The sequence below is a fragment of the Bradysia coprophila genome, chromosome II (genome assembly GCF_014529535.1).
Source record: "Bradysia coprophila strain Holo2 chromosome II, BU_Bcop_v1, whole genome shotgun sequence".
Taxonomy (NCBI): Eukaryota; Metazoa; Arthropoda; class Insecta; order Diptera; family Sciaridae; genus Bradysia; species Bradysia coprophila.
The window spans coordinates 8,814,232-8,827,657 of NC_050735.1; the positions used below are offsets into that span (position 1 = coordinate 8,814,232).

At 35.5% G+C, this 13,426-nt stretch overlaps 2 protein-coding genes across 4 annotated transcripts in view; one reads left to right on the top strand and one right to left on the bottom strand.

The window, feature by feature from the left end:
* LOC119071122 (probable G-protein coupled receptor No18) overlaps window positions 1–9,328 on the top strand; it is a 42,829-nt gene extending 33,501 nt beyond the window's left edge. Inside the window, exons 1-6 of one of the 2 annotated variants that reach the window (XM_037175784.1) lie at window positions 4,872–5,097; window positions 5,484–6,059; window positions 6,161–6,355; window positions 6,634–7,337; window positions 7,404–8,764; window positions 8,973–9,328. In XM_037175784.1, the coding sequence (XP_037031679.1) occupies window positions 5,663–6,059; window positions 6,161–6,355; window positions 6,634–7,337; window positions 7,404–7,511 (1,404 nt within the window). In that variant the 5' untranslated portion in view covers window positions 4,872–5,097; window positions 5,484–5,662 and the 3' untranslated portion in view covers window positions 7,512–8,764; window positions 8,973–9,328. Of the gene's footprint in view, window positions 1–4,871; window positions 5,098–5,483; window positions 6,060–6,160; window positions 6,356–6,633; window positions 7,338–7,403; window positions 8,765–8,972 lie in introns of those variants that run through there. The other variant, XM_037175774.1, reaches the window with a different exon arrangement.
* A 2,330-nt stretch (window positions 9,329–11,658) lies between these two features.
* On the bottom strand, window positions 11,659–13,067 carry LOC119071176 (probable chitinase 10). Of its 2 annotated transcripts, XM_037175954.1 has the most exons (5): window positions 12,930–13,067; window positions 12,772–12,853; window positions 12,332–12,701; window positions 12,082–12,286; window positions 11,659–12,024 (listed from the first exon to the last, which is right to left on the bottom strand). In XM_037175954.1, exons 1-5 carry the CDS (start codon window positions 12,937–12,939, stop codon window positions 11,903–11,905), a joined length of 789 nt encoding a protein of 262 aa, XP_037031849.1. In that variant the 5' UTR covers window positions 12,940–13,067; the 3' UTR covers window positions 11,659–11,902. The 2 variants fall into 2 exon arrangements, with proteins under 2 accessions (XP_037031849.1, XP_037031842.1); XM_037175947.1 differs by having other exon boundaries at window positions 12,082–12,701.
* Between the last annotated feature and the right edge of the window lie 359 nt (window positions 13,068–13,426).

Sequence of the window (13,426 nt, forward strand, 5' to 3'; positions counted from 1 at the left end):
TTGGTAGAGCGTTTTCCCAGATTCTGTCATATTCTTCAAACTTTTAACACATTTTCCCAATTTTTTTTTTCTTTTTGAAAAGAATTTGTTTAATTGTTACCTTAAAAATAGTCTCTGACTTTTACTCCTCCTATTCGTTACACATGAAAGTAAATATATTTTTTTATTTATTAATAAATGAAAAATTACAAAGGCATTCATCAGAATTGGAGTATACGAGAATTCAATATGTCTGTAAAATGGACGATAAAAATTCAAATTCAAATAGCAAAAATAATTCCATTCTTCGTCGAAATGTAGTGAACTGCATTCTTAATTTACTCATGACGATCCACCCAGCGCACAGAGAAATTTGTGTTGCACTTTAATGAAGATTTCTCTGAATAATGTTTGGTCAAAGTTAAAAGTGTAGCTATTGACGACGGCCACATTTGGCCAGTAAATTTCAGCGAATTAATCTAATAAAATTTAAGCGAACGTTATTTTCAATGGAATGTACTTTGCTTAGCAAACACGCTAAAGTGATCTTTTATTTCGATACAGAGGTATTTTTGCCGAACTGAATAGAGTCTGTTCTTTTCAAGCTTGATTATATGTAGGATTTAAAATAATTTAACATTTTTTTTGTCTGCATTTCATGCCCAAAGGAATCAGTCATGCAATAATCAGAGCTTTTCTGTTCTATTTCGGTAGCAGCAACGGTTGCCTCAATTATTTCGAACCTTCATTGTTAATTTGAGTTTATTGTTCCTTTATTCTGTTTGAAGATAAGTTCAACTTTCTTTTGAGTTATTGTCATTGACTGAGGCGAGTGACAAAAAGATTAACCATTTTATTTAACAACTGTTGGCAGGTAACGTTTTACAAACGGCAACTAAAACCATTAAATCTTTAACTTAAGGTTATCAAAGCAAATTTCTGAAAGAACAGATTAAGATACCCACGAAGGAGTACGACACAAAATACTTTTTTGTTAAGTTGAAATTGTCATAATATAAACTCTTCTAAAACTAGTTGACGCCATTATAGGTATCATAACCTGTTCTTACAGAATACCAAGGTGCGAACTATCCAAATAAATTTCTAAAAATCTAGAATTCCGTTTTGGATTTTTAGAAATTTATTTGGAGGCATTCCTCGACGATTTAAGTAAAGTCCAGGATGCCGAAAGTTGACAAGCCGCAATTAACTTCAACGTGTTCGGAATCTTGTACTTCGTTTGTTTTAGCACTCATTTTGCTATAGATTTACAGTTGGTCAACTTTTATTTGCTTTGTTGATGTCTATCTACAACAAAATGACGAGCCATGATGACTCGAATTTTGATCTTGTCTGGCACGATTGAACAAAAATTTTATTTTAAAATTTCATTCGTCATTTGGAATTAATACCTTTTGACACCAGCCGAGATGTGTCATATATAGACATCGGATTAAATATCCCTTCCAAATTTCCATACTCCGGTCGTGCTTATGAGACACGTCGTTCTTGTGGGCGTGAGTTTTATAGGTTTTACTTGTATGGCTTCAGTGTCTACAAATAAAAGGCTTGCATGGATGGAACAACAGATAATATTCAACAGATTCGACAAAGTTGAATCAACAATTTAGTTATATGAAACTTGAGAAGTTTCTGGCTTCGAATATTAACAAAAGCATGCAAACTTTGCTGGCAGTAAAATATTTCCACATCAAAATTATGAAGATAAATAAAATTAAACTATTTGTAAGTTCATATGGCTTCCCAATAATGCTAATTATGTACTTTAAATATTTGCGAAAAATTAGTTTGCGTTGAAACTTTAACCCCGCTAACTCGTAGCATAACATGTGGAATAGCTTCTGGTTTAATCAAACTTTGTCATTAGTTGCAATTAAACTTTAGCTCTAGCATACAGATACTTATAACATCGCAGATGGTAATAAATTTCACCAAGGTAACATTCATGCATGTTGCCAGATGTTGTGAAGCTAGTGGTACATTATGCACGTATCATACAGGCAGAAGTGTCGCTGTTGATAAAAGGTAAATATTAAGCGAATGTTAAGTGACAACAGATAGTTATACAACAGGTTGCGGAATTGAATTTTCACTAGATGTAAATGAAAACAAAAAATCGAATACATTTGCGAACGTGTGGCATATCACTTATTGCAAGCTTGACTTACTCCTTTCACATAATTTCTATTTATGCCACTCAGCATCATAATATGCAAAATTTGCAAACTTTAGATGCCTCTATGACATAAAACATTGTATGAATCTCTGTGCAATCTCGATGTGTATTATGACACGAAGCCGCAGGACACATCTAGAGCCTAATAAAGTACTTTGCACTCGATGTCATAAATAACTACACAGATAGAAATATGGACTAGATCTAAATCTTTTTGGGATAAACAGTACGCGACCGAATCTTTTTTTTTATTAAAATTTAATTCCCTCAGTGATTACTTTTGAACTTATCCCCAAATGAGTAATCTCTAGAGGAATTTTATTGGTGTTCCCTCTGTATGACCATCATAAAGATCCATTACTCATGTCATAGACACATGAACGAATATACTAATAACGCATGATTATCCATATAGTGCATTGAATACTGCGGAATAAGCATATTTAATGTATTGTGGGATGTATATAATTAGTACAATAAGACAGTTCTTAGATCTTATTATTGTAACCTTGGAGACATGATTGTTTTTATTACACATTATGTTTATTATTGTAAATAGAATATTACGGTTTAGGATTAATGCACAGTGAGAAGCTCAACGGATGTTCGATTATTGAATTATGTTTATGGCTCTTTGTTTAGAATAACTTAGATTAGTACATTTATCTTTCGTTCAGATTTTGTATAAAAGCCGATGATTTACTCTGAATAAAGTCAGTTATTAACGGTAAATCAACGAGCTTGTTTTGTTGCGCAATTCTATGAGCTCAAGAGAATATTAACTCTAAATTGTGAGAACGCGAGTTTAGCAAGCGATTAGCTAAATATTAATTTTAATGTTTTTGGCTCTAATGTTTAACGTTTGTATATTTGCTATGGGCTGAAACAACGCACTTCAAGCAAAAGTGATTCAAATGACAGCTGTCAAATAGAGTACTATTTTGTCTGAAAAATGTTCAACAATTTTATTACAGTGCAAAAATTTGTTTGATTGATACATTTATGTCTGAAGTGCGTTGGCTGAAATGAAAATCTCATTTTAATCAGATTATTTGAAGTGAAATATTTTCGGATATGGTCAAACATCTGATATAAAAAATGTTTACAAATAAAGTTTTTTTTTTAAATTTGTCTGACAATATTTGAACATGTGACCTTCCGTCCTCCAGTCGCTGATCTTACCATTGCTTCAACTTGTTCTATTCTTGACGTAGATTATTCTGAGCCATTGTTACGAAAAAACTAATTCCTCGTCGGATAAAAGTGGGTGTTAAAATGCGAATTTCCAGATGGCGATCTTACCAGTTCAAACTTCACTATTTTTTTCATAATTTCATTTTTATATTCTTCGGTAAAAGTATTTAAACATTTAAGTTGAAAAATGACTAGTAATGTGCCTAATAGTAATTAAGTAGTAAATAGTAGTCCCATAGTAATGCGGGCTAGCTGACCGTTTAAATTAGATTTCTCTCCAATTTAAATCTTCATTTTAAAATTGAAATTGTCTTTATCTTTGTGATGCCAACATTGATTTAATGACCCTGGATTTAGTTATTTCTTGAAACTGGTAGTATCTTTACGAACTAAGGTAAAGTTTTTATTTTTAACAATTCATTCGCGAAATGATATATATATTGTTGTCCTTTTTATTTATTTATTTTATTTATTTATTGAATCAACAGCTAACTGATCGCATCCATATTATAGAGATACGAGAAAAAACAAAGTTAAAGGGAAAATCAATCAAAAATTAGAAATTCAATGAAAAACTCGAGGAAAAAAAAAACAAAAATGAAAGTTACAACGAAAAGGTCATGAAAAGAATTCTTTCAAGAATCAAAATAAATACACAGAGAAACAATACGAAGAATGAGAATCACTAATGACATAAAGAATTTCCATTTAACTTTGCATCATTTAGTGATAAAAAGCAACATAAACATGCTGTTGCATGAAAAAGTGAAATTTGTTTTCTTTTTGTCACAAGATGTGGCAGTCACATCTAATGACAAAAAAAAAAGAATTGCACAGCTTGTTGCATAACAATTACTCATGCAACCAAGTGATAAATGCTGTTTTAAGCACTAGATGTGTAGATTGTCGCAGGCCGAGTGCGTCAACACATTGTGATGCCAAAAAAACAATAATAAACGAGCTACATACACCATCTACCTCAACAATGGCAACAAAACTTTCACTTTTCGTCACTGAGTTATGAATAGTTATTGACATAACAAGGGATAAAAAGTTGAAAAGTAGAGTTTTCGTGTGATTTTGGTTAATCCGAGGCGAAGCCGAGGTCAATGAACATACGAAAACTAGACTTTTCGACTTTTATCTCAAGTTATGTAATGGATTTTACATACTACATGCGTCGAAAACCGTACTTTTCATGTTTAAAGCACTAGTTTCGACGCTTTCAGCATGCAAAATCCATTACATAACTCGGGATAAAAATGAAAAGTCTCATTTTCGTGTGTTTATTGACCTCGGCTTCGCCTCGGAAACAAAATTCACACGAAAACTCTGCTTTTCATCTTTTTATCCGTATTCATGTAAAATATACTATTACATGCTTTTGAAACCTAAAGCAATTTACTTGTTTTCCCCTGGGTGTGTAATAAGTCACTTTCGACCTCTGGGAAAACAAAAGCATGTAAAATAACTATTTTGCAACGACTGGTAAATGCTTTTTTATAAATAACTATTTCGCAGGGTGCTGCAAGTAAAGTATTATTACACGACGTAACAAAGATGTAATCACGTGATAATATACATCGTGTGTGCATCGTACATTGAACGTTCACAATAAAGTTTTACTTTTCGACACTGAGTTGTGAAAAGTGTTGTTAGGTATGAAGATGCTATAGAACGTAGCTGTATGTTGAGATAATTTAGTTGCCGCTTTTAAGGCTTCTAAGGTAATTGTCAAAGAAAAATCTAAATAGAAATTTTCAAAAGCAGATTTGATGATAATCTAACTAATTTTCTCCGATGCGATTATCCTAGAATATCCAGTGGTTCGAGATCGTGATCGTGGCCCAGGACCAATTTATTCGTAAATATTTGCTGAATTTACTGAAATTTACCAATATTTACTAGATTCATCGAAACATAAATTCGGTAAATTTCAGTAAGTTCGGTAAATTATACGAATAATAGGTTCTAATGGCCTCGTTGATCAATCGAACATAATTTAGGTCCTTCTTCCTCAAAAGCGATCTCTTGTATAATGAACCGTGACCTTTTATTGCCCACACTTCTGATGCGAACAAAATTTGTAACCATTCTTTTTCTCCCTTTCCAGACTGTACGAATAATATGTTCATCATTATGGATCGTTCGCCACAAATAAGTAACAATACGAAAATGCATCAACTTCATTCACGCCAGAATTTCACGATGCCCAGTTACAACACATAAATTTGAATTTCAATCAAATCGTAATCATAATCAGAAATCCACGATACTCTGGAAACCACTGCAATGTCAGTCATGTTGAACTCAACTGCAGGAAATATTACTTATTGTAAAGAACCGCTGAAAATCCGTTATCCATCCATTATCGGAATCGATCTGGCTGTTCCACAATGGGAAGCGATACTAGTGACATTAATACTAACAGTTATCATACTATTAACTATAATCGGAAACATTTTGGTGATATTGAGCGTGTTCACTTACAAGCCGTTGCGTATAGTGCAAAATTTTTTCATAGTTTCATTGGCAGTGGCTGATTTAACTGTAGCAGTGTTAGTCTTACCATTCAATGTAGCTAATATGATCATTGGCCGATGGGTATTCGGTATACATTTATGTAAAATGTGGTTAACGAGTGATATACTGTGCTGCACATCGTCCATACTCAATTTGTGTGCAATAGGTAAGTGGATTTAGATTAAGTAGCATGCTATACAGGTCAACAATCTAGCTATACTTTCCCTTTAGTCTTCACCTAAATCAAATTCCTTACCATTCAAATAGCTCTAGATAGATATTGGGCAATAACCGATCCCATCAACTATGCACAAAAGCGAACGGTCGAACGAGTGCTTTTACTCATTGCTGGTGTTTGGATATTGTCGTTTGTCATCAGCTCGCCGCCCCTTATAGGCTGGAACGATTGGCCAGAAGTATTTGACAGCGAAAAACATCCCTGCGCATTAAACTCGAATCAAGGTGATTGTTTGTTTCATTAATTGCATGGAACGCCTGACTCTTGAGCCAAACCATGGCACTGCTCCTAGCATTGAAAATAGTTAGAGGCTTTCTTCGTGTGAGTTAAAACACGCACAGCATGTTATGGGACACGCATAGCATATGCATATATGCATCAAAATTTAGAGGCTTTTTGACGTTTCACGTACGAGTGTTAATGCTAGGAGCAGTGCTATGGTCCAATATTACCAATAGTGCATACGAAATGCTTATTGAATTTTCACGTTTCTCTAACGCAGGCTATCGAATATACTCGGCATTAGGATCATTTTTTATTCCATTGGTGGTGATGACCATTGTATACATCGAAATATTCATAGCTACCCGCCGGCGTCTACGCGAACGAGCTAGAGCATCGCGCATAAATGCAATGAATTTGAAATCAGCCGGCAAGGAACAAGAAACTGCACAACAGGACCAGGAATCCATCAGCAGCGAAACGAATCACAACGAACACCCGAACGTATCGGACGCAAAGGCTCACAGCAAAAACTTGGAGAAACTTCGGCGCAAGGAAAAACGCAACAAGGCCAAAGATTCATTGAAAAAGGGGGACAAAAATTCGGAAAAGCTCATATCTCCGCAAATTGTGCGCGAAGATTCGATCACGGACATTCAGGACGATTCGCCCGATCAACGAAAAGGTTCGAACGGTCACGATCACCCGCACACCGTTGTCGAATTAAGAGATATCAAGAAACTTTCGATTCAACCGGACGCCGACAAAAAACCGAACAGTGTGTATCAGTTCATCGAGGAGAAGCAGAAGATTTCGTTGTCCAAAGAACGTAGAGCTGCTAGAACGTTAGGAATTATTATGGGCGTTTTCATACTATCATGGGTGCCATTCTTTCTACTGTACATTATCCAACCGTTCTGCACGACCTGCTGTCCATCCGATCAATTAATAGACTTTCTCACGTGGCTGGGATATTCCAATTCGGTAAGGTTACATTTTTGTCAGAGTGTTAAAGTGGTCACATAGCAAATTTCACTTTACCAATTCCAGATGGTCAATCCCTTCATTTATACGATATTCAATTTAGACTTCCGACGGGCTTTTCGACGAAGGCTCACGTGTGTCACGAAACCTGCCAAGCAGAACAGTAGATATTGATTGCAAAAGAAAAGACGTAAAGTTTAATTGGGAGGACATCGACTTGTATTTTGACCAATATGTAAGGAACAAGGGTAACGCTTCTGGTGTAAACTTTGAATCGGTGACGTGCCACTTTAAAAGAATTACTGGCAGTCTAAATGTTTCATCAATGTCTTTCGGACTGACATAACATAAGCGACCAAATAACGCGTACCATTAATTTCATCTTCTTTTAAGATGGAACTGTGTTTTGATTAACCATTCACTGACGACATGCATTTCACATTTTACCAGTTATCGAGCTAGTTGTTTTGAACTAAGTTCTATTATCCGATTTACACAAAATCTGGTACTTCATTAGTTTAAACTCTTAAGATCACATATTATACTGTCCATTTTAGAGCCTCATCTAACTCCGAAAACCATTAATGAAACCGATAAGTAATTTGTAAGAAAGCTGGAATTACCATCCACGTTTTCCCAGTTGTGACTGTAGTAAATACGATGCATTAACAGACAGCTGAGAATCAATAATTGAATTTAATTTTCGAAGAGACTCTCGCTGTAATAAAATTTTGTTAGTCAAAGTCTGTGAGATTTTGTTACGTTCTTCGAAGTCCATAATGCAATTATGGATGTTAAGTGATATTAGTCTAAGGTATATTGTTAAGGTAAGCCCGTAAATAATGTCATATTTATTCGAGAATAATCTAAGTGTCATTCAGTGTAATAGAATAATAATTGAGAAACCATCAAAGTAAAGAGCGCACTTGCTTGACAAACGTTAGTCAGATGCAGTGACTATTGTTGGGAAAACATTTTCCCATCTTAAACTTGCCCGAATTTTCCTACATTTTTCCAAAATCATTTTTTTCGGAAAATGGCGGAAGACAAGGTAAAATCGGAGAAAATGTGGAAAAATTCAAGAAAACATGGGAAAATGTTTTACCAAAAATAGTCTCTGGTGACCAGTCTGGCAAGACGCGTTCGTACTCGAAGTGTGTTTCAAATTCAGTGCACGTTAATTAACATTTTAATTGTCATTTATAAATGGAATCGAAATGGAATGTGATTAGTGTTATTCGATCCATAGCAGTAGCATATACACAAAAACCGAAATTTCATAGTAAATTGGATTTAGATGCCAGAGATTAAGTTTCAACGACATGATTACAATGTTCAAGTGTGAGGATAACTCAGTAGCGCTGTAAGTCGAATTTTGACTACTAGCTTGATAGTTTTACGAATTTATTATCGTTTGACAATAGATTGTGGAAATTGTTATCGTCACTAGCGTCACTACCGCAAAAATCAGCGGTGACACTGCCTTCGAGTTGATCTTTTGAGATGCGAAAATCAAAATCATTTGTTGGGAAATTAAACTTTCGATTTTGTTCGATGAAGTAACCGACTTGCCGATAGTATCAATCATTGCGAGTCCTGTGAAATAGTGCTCAAATCCACAATCTATAACTATAGTAAAACAAAAGTCACAGCTTCAGTGTCAAATCCTTCAAAATTATCTTACTAGACCAACTACACACAACTTTAAATTGTTCTTTTGCTTCGAAAATCAAATCTTGCACCCTGAGATTTGGTTGATAACTTATTTAATTCCACCTCGAATAAACTAACCTTAGCCCTAACTCTTGACTGAACTACCTATTTATAGGCTCCAGATACTATTGCGAGCCTACGGTTACCTTTGAACTCCATAGTCATAACGAAAGATTGGTGCTTTGTAATGTAAATTCATTGTTTTCAAAGCAATGTGGTCATATGTCATATGAAAGTATGAAACATTGATGCATTCCAGGTGTTAAGCTGCAATCGCAGTTCACCGTTTTGGGTCTCCGTTTAGAAAATGCGCATGCGCAGAGAGACAATTCTCTCTGTACGCATGCGCAATATCTAAACGGAGACCCAAAACGGTGAACAGCGATTGCAGCTTTATGCTTAGTCTCCTCTTACCAAAAAAATCTATCCGTGTGAGAGACAAAATTGATTGTTTAAAAAAAATTTCTTTGTTTATTTGACAGCTTGTCCTCTCACGGCTCTCTAACGTAGTACTTTTTGTTGAGTGGAATGGACACTTTACAATCATATTGTTTCTGATTTTGAATACTTGTTCAATCTAGTACCACTTATTGTTAATTGCTGGATGTGGTGTTGATCTGAAAACTTTTATTGTTTTTCTGATATTGTGAAATAGTTGAATGTGTCTTTTATGAGTCCCTTGCAATGAAATTGTGAACCTGGTGTATATTCTGATAAAATTACCGCAATAAATGTATTAGGTGGACCAAAAATTGGGTTGCATGAATGTCTGAAACATTGTGCAAATTACGCATCCATTGAAGCAGGGAATGAATAATTCATTTTCATTGTTCGTTGCTCACCTTTTATGGGAATGGATGGGAACGATTCTCATTCGGATTAAGAACTGGGTCGTTCCTCGCCTTACATGGGAATGGATGGAAACGATTCTCGTTCGAATTGGGTCGTTGCTCATCTTTCATTTATTTCCATTCTGAATTACTAAAAGTTTAAATTTACCTTAAATGCTGACACTTCATTTTGCATATCACATTTAATGAAAAGCGATTGTAAGAAATCCATTTCAAGCATGAATTTATTTCGGATCGATGAGATACTTGGAATGGGATGAGATGTTAGGAAGTGTGAATGTATTTTTGAATATTTGCTCAGTGTTGCTTCCAGGAATTATGGCTAATGTTTCTTCGATTGGAATGTCATCGATTGTGAATGTTATTGGTATGATGATTATATTAGTCATTGCCCATTTATATTCTCCAGTGTAGAATTCAATGAATACGTCTCTCGTAAAATAGATGCAGCAAACTTTGACATACGAATCGTTGTTTCCGTATGCTTGGTCGAAAAGAGGGTAACTCTGCCGTTGTTGTATCTTTCATGTGAGTCGAAGAATACGTAAGTGTACGAATGGCCTTTGTCTTTTCGTAGTTTCATTATATGCATAAGATCTGGTTGCTTGTGTTATAACGACTCTGTATGGAGGCTCTTCGAATTTTTGTATGGCTGCCGTAAAGTCCTCTTTGCTGAAGTTTCCACTTCCACATCCACATGGATCTACATGTAATTGGTAACATTTACCATCGATGGTGATGTTGTCACAAGATCGTAAATTAGTAATTTTGTCACAAATTACTAAGTCACATACGTCTATGAAACCGTCGTGTTTCCTGTTTCCTTGCATCCGAGATACGTTCATGAGAATGACTATAATAATGGTCGCCTTGAATCACAGTTCTGTCCCAATCACCCGCCTGAAGTAGTTGCAAAATGAGTTGCAAAATTCGTAAAAGGAAAATGTTTTCAGCAACAACTTTTGCAACTTCTTCAACTACTACGCCTGAAGTAGCTGCAAAAGTAGTTGCAAAATTTGTAAAAGGAAAATGGTTCTTGCAACTTCCTTAGCAACTACTTCAAAAGGCTGTCCCAATCATTTGTATTTCAACAGGAAACGTTCTTATGGCTTCAGTAAGCTTATGCGTAGACTGCAATTCCAACACACTGGTGTTTGGTGTTGCGGTTGTGGGAGTAGATTGAGTGGTATTTGTTGTAATAAGAAATTTGTGGTTGTGGTCAATGCTTTGCGATTGTGTTTTTGTTGAAGAAATCAAAGTAGAATCATATACAGGATTTAAACTGTTACCGAGCCTGTCACAGAACAGACGGCTGTCATCTGCTATCGACAACGACAGCAATAATTAACGACAAATGAAGTAAAATATTGTTGAAATCAATCTATGAAGATCGTCGATCAAATGAAGTAATAGTTTGAATAGTAAAACTGTTGATATGCTTGCCGTTTGCGACAGGTTAAATCTCGTTAAATGATATATCTACCTAGTAGACCTAAGAAAAATTCTAAGTAATTCCAGGAACTACTTAAGACAAACCAACAAACGTTAAATTTGAACCTGAACAAGGTTCTATATTTTTTTTTCTGCATCATTCGGTGCACTATGAGTCAACGAACCTAGGTAACTGAGTGTCTTTTTTAGTTATGAATTTTATCAGCGCTGATCTTCTGACTATTTTAAAGTAGGCAGTGTGACTGAGAGGGAACATCTGGATCTGACTGAATCAAAGTTACTGATTTCTTAATTAAAAGAATTGATTAAATATTCGTTAGCTATGATTTATTCGCAGAGTACAAAAAGTATTATATATCCTTACCTTACACCCATTTAATCGATTATAAAAAAAAACAGAATTTGATTACATAATTGTTGTCACCCTAAATTGAAAATTGTTCCATATCCTTCCATTTCTTATTGCAAATATTTGTATCAGTAAAATTGTAGTTTTATGTTCTATGCGTGCTCCATTTGAAACACTAACCACGTCCCGGTTTCAATTAATTATTTTCTGGGTGGTAAAAGGGCTGGTAATGACCATGGCTGATATTCATCTTCTGGAGGATCCAGTGGGGGATCCGTGGGATATATTGGATATTCTGGATCCGGTGGAAATAGCGGTGGATCTGCAGTAAATTTTTACATTTAACTTTATTTAACTTGAATACAAGTGCCAATTTTACCTGTAGTTGTCGTTCCTCCACCTCCACCACTGAGACAACGAGCGTATTCGGGGAAGTCACAAGCATTAATAAGCTGATTCCAATGTAAATCACTCGGACATTGATGAGTCCATAAGACTTCATCCAGGCACATAAAGAATCGAGTACAATCGGTGGGATGTGCATGGAAAACTTGTCCTCTACAAACTGGTTCTGCGCCACCTGGAGGATCCGTTGGCCATGGATCTGTAGGCCATGGGTCCGTTGGCCATGGATCTGTTGGCCATGGGTCTGTTGGCCACGGATCTGTTGGCCATGGGTCCGTTGGAAATGGATCATATGGACATTGAACCAGATGCGGTTCATTGCATTGTCCTACGGTTCTATCAAACATTAAACCATTTGGACATGTCACAATGCGCCTGTGTCCCAATATGCACTCAATGTATTGATAACAATCATCTGGATGTGGTAGATTTTGTATTCCGAATGGTGAACATTCCATACAAGAAGTCTGACCACATGTCTGAGTTGGTGGATCGAAATTATGTCCCGGTCCACATTGTTGTTCTGGATTATCAATGACGTTGCCACCCATGCATATGATATAATGGGCACACGAACGTGGCGACGCAGCAAAGCTGTCGAAGTTAATGTCACATTTAATAGAACTTTAATCACTCTCTATTTCACGTTACTATTTCACGTTACCTGTGTGGATTTTGAGGAGCGTGCAGACATGGCTGCTGAGCTCGAACGTATATAGCTAGACAAGCTACAACGAACAGTGATTCTGTAACAATTAATTTAAATTTATTCAGATTTCATCGAAACGTTTACGAAGAGGAAATATTTGATTTGTAACTTACGTGTAATCATCCTGCTGTTCGTTCGTCAAATATTTGGTTCGAAGTGATTGTGTTTGCTCAACGTACTCTGTTAAAATACCATTCGATTGGTATCCCCTTATCAATATGCTGTGCAAAATATTTCTTTCTGGTTTTAATTAGCAATGATTATCGATCGGATAACATCGAGCTAATTAAATTTTAATACAGATTCATGAGAAGATAAATGCGTATAACATGTCCTGACTCATTCAACATTTATTTTCTTTAAGTCACTCTGGTAACTAGTGTCACAGGCACGAAGCAAACATTGGCAATGATTAGCAAACGAACAAATAAAAAAAAGTCTTGACTTTAGTCTCATCAACTCAGAAATTCCGATCACAAAACTCAATCAGAACGACCGTTCTGTTCTTTTATTTGCACCAATTACAAATGAAGTAGCAATCAAAACGGAAGAACAAATTCATCAAATGAATGAGAATCTAATTATTCCCATGACAAACATATTATGCTCC

What these genes read in the sequence shown, in the direction of transcription:
- LOC119071176 (XM_037175947.1), bottom strand. An exon ending in GCTCCTCAAAATCCACACAG is followed by an intron (nt 12,702 to 12,771) that starts GTAACGTGAAAT and finishes TAACTTCGACAG; the next exon opens with CTTTGCTGCGTCGCCACGTT. An exon ending in TGGAGGAACGACAACTACAG is followed by an intron (nt 12,025 to 12,081) that starts GTAAAATTGGCA and finishes AATTTACTGCAG; the next exon opens with ATCCACCGCTATTTCCACCG.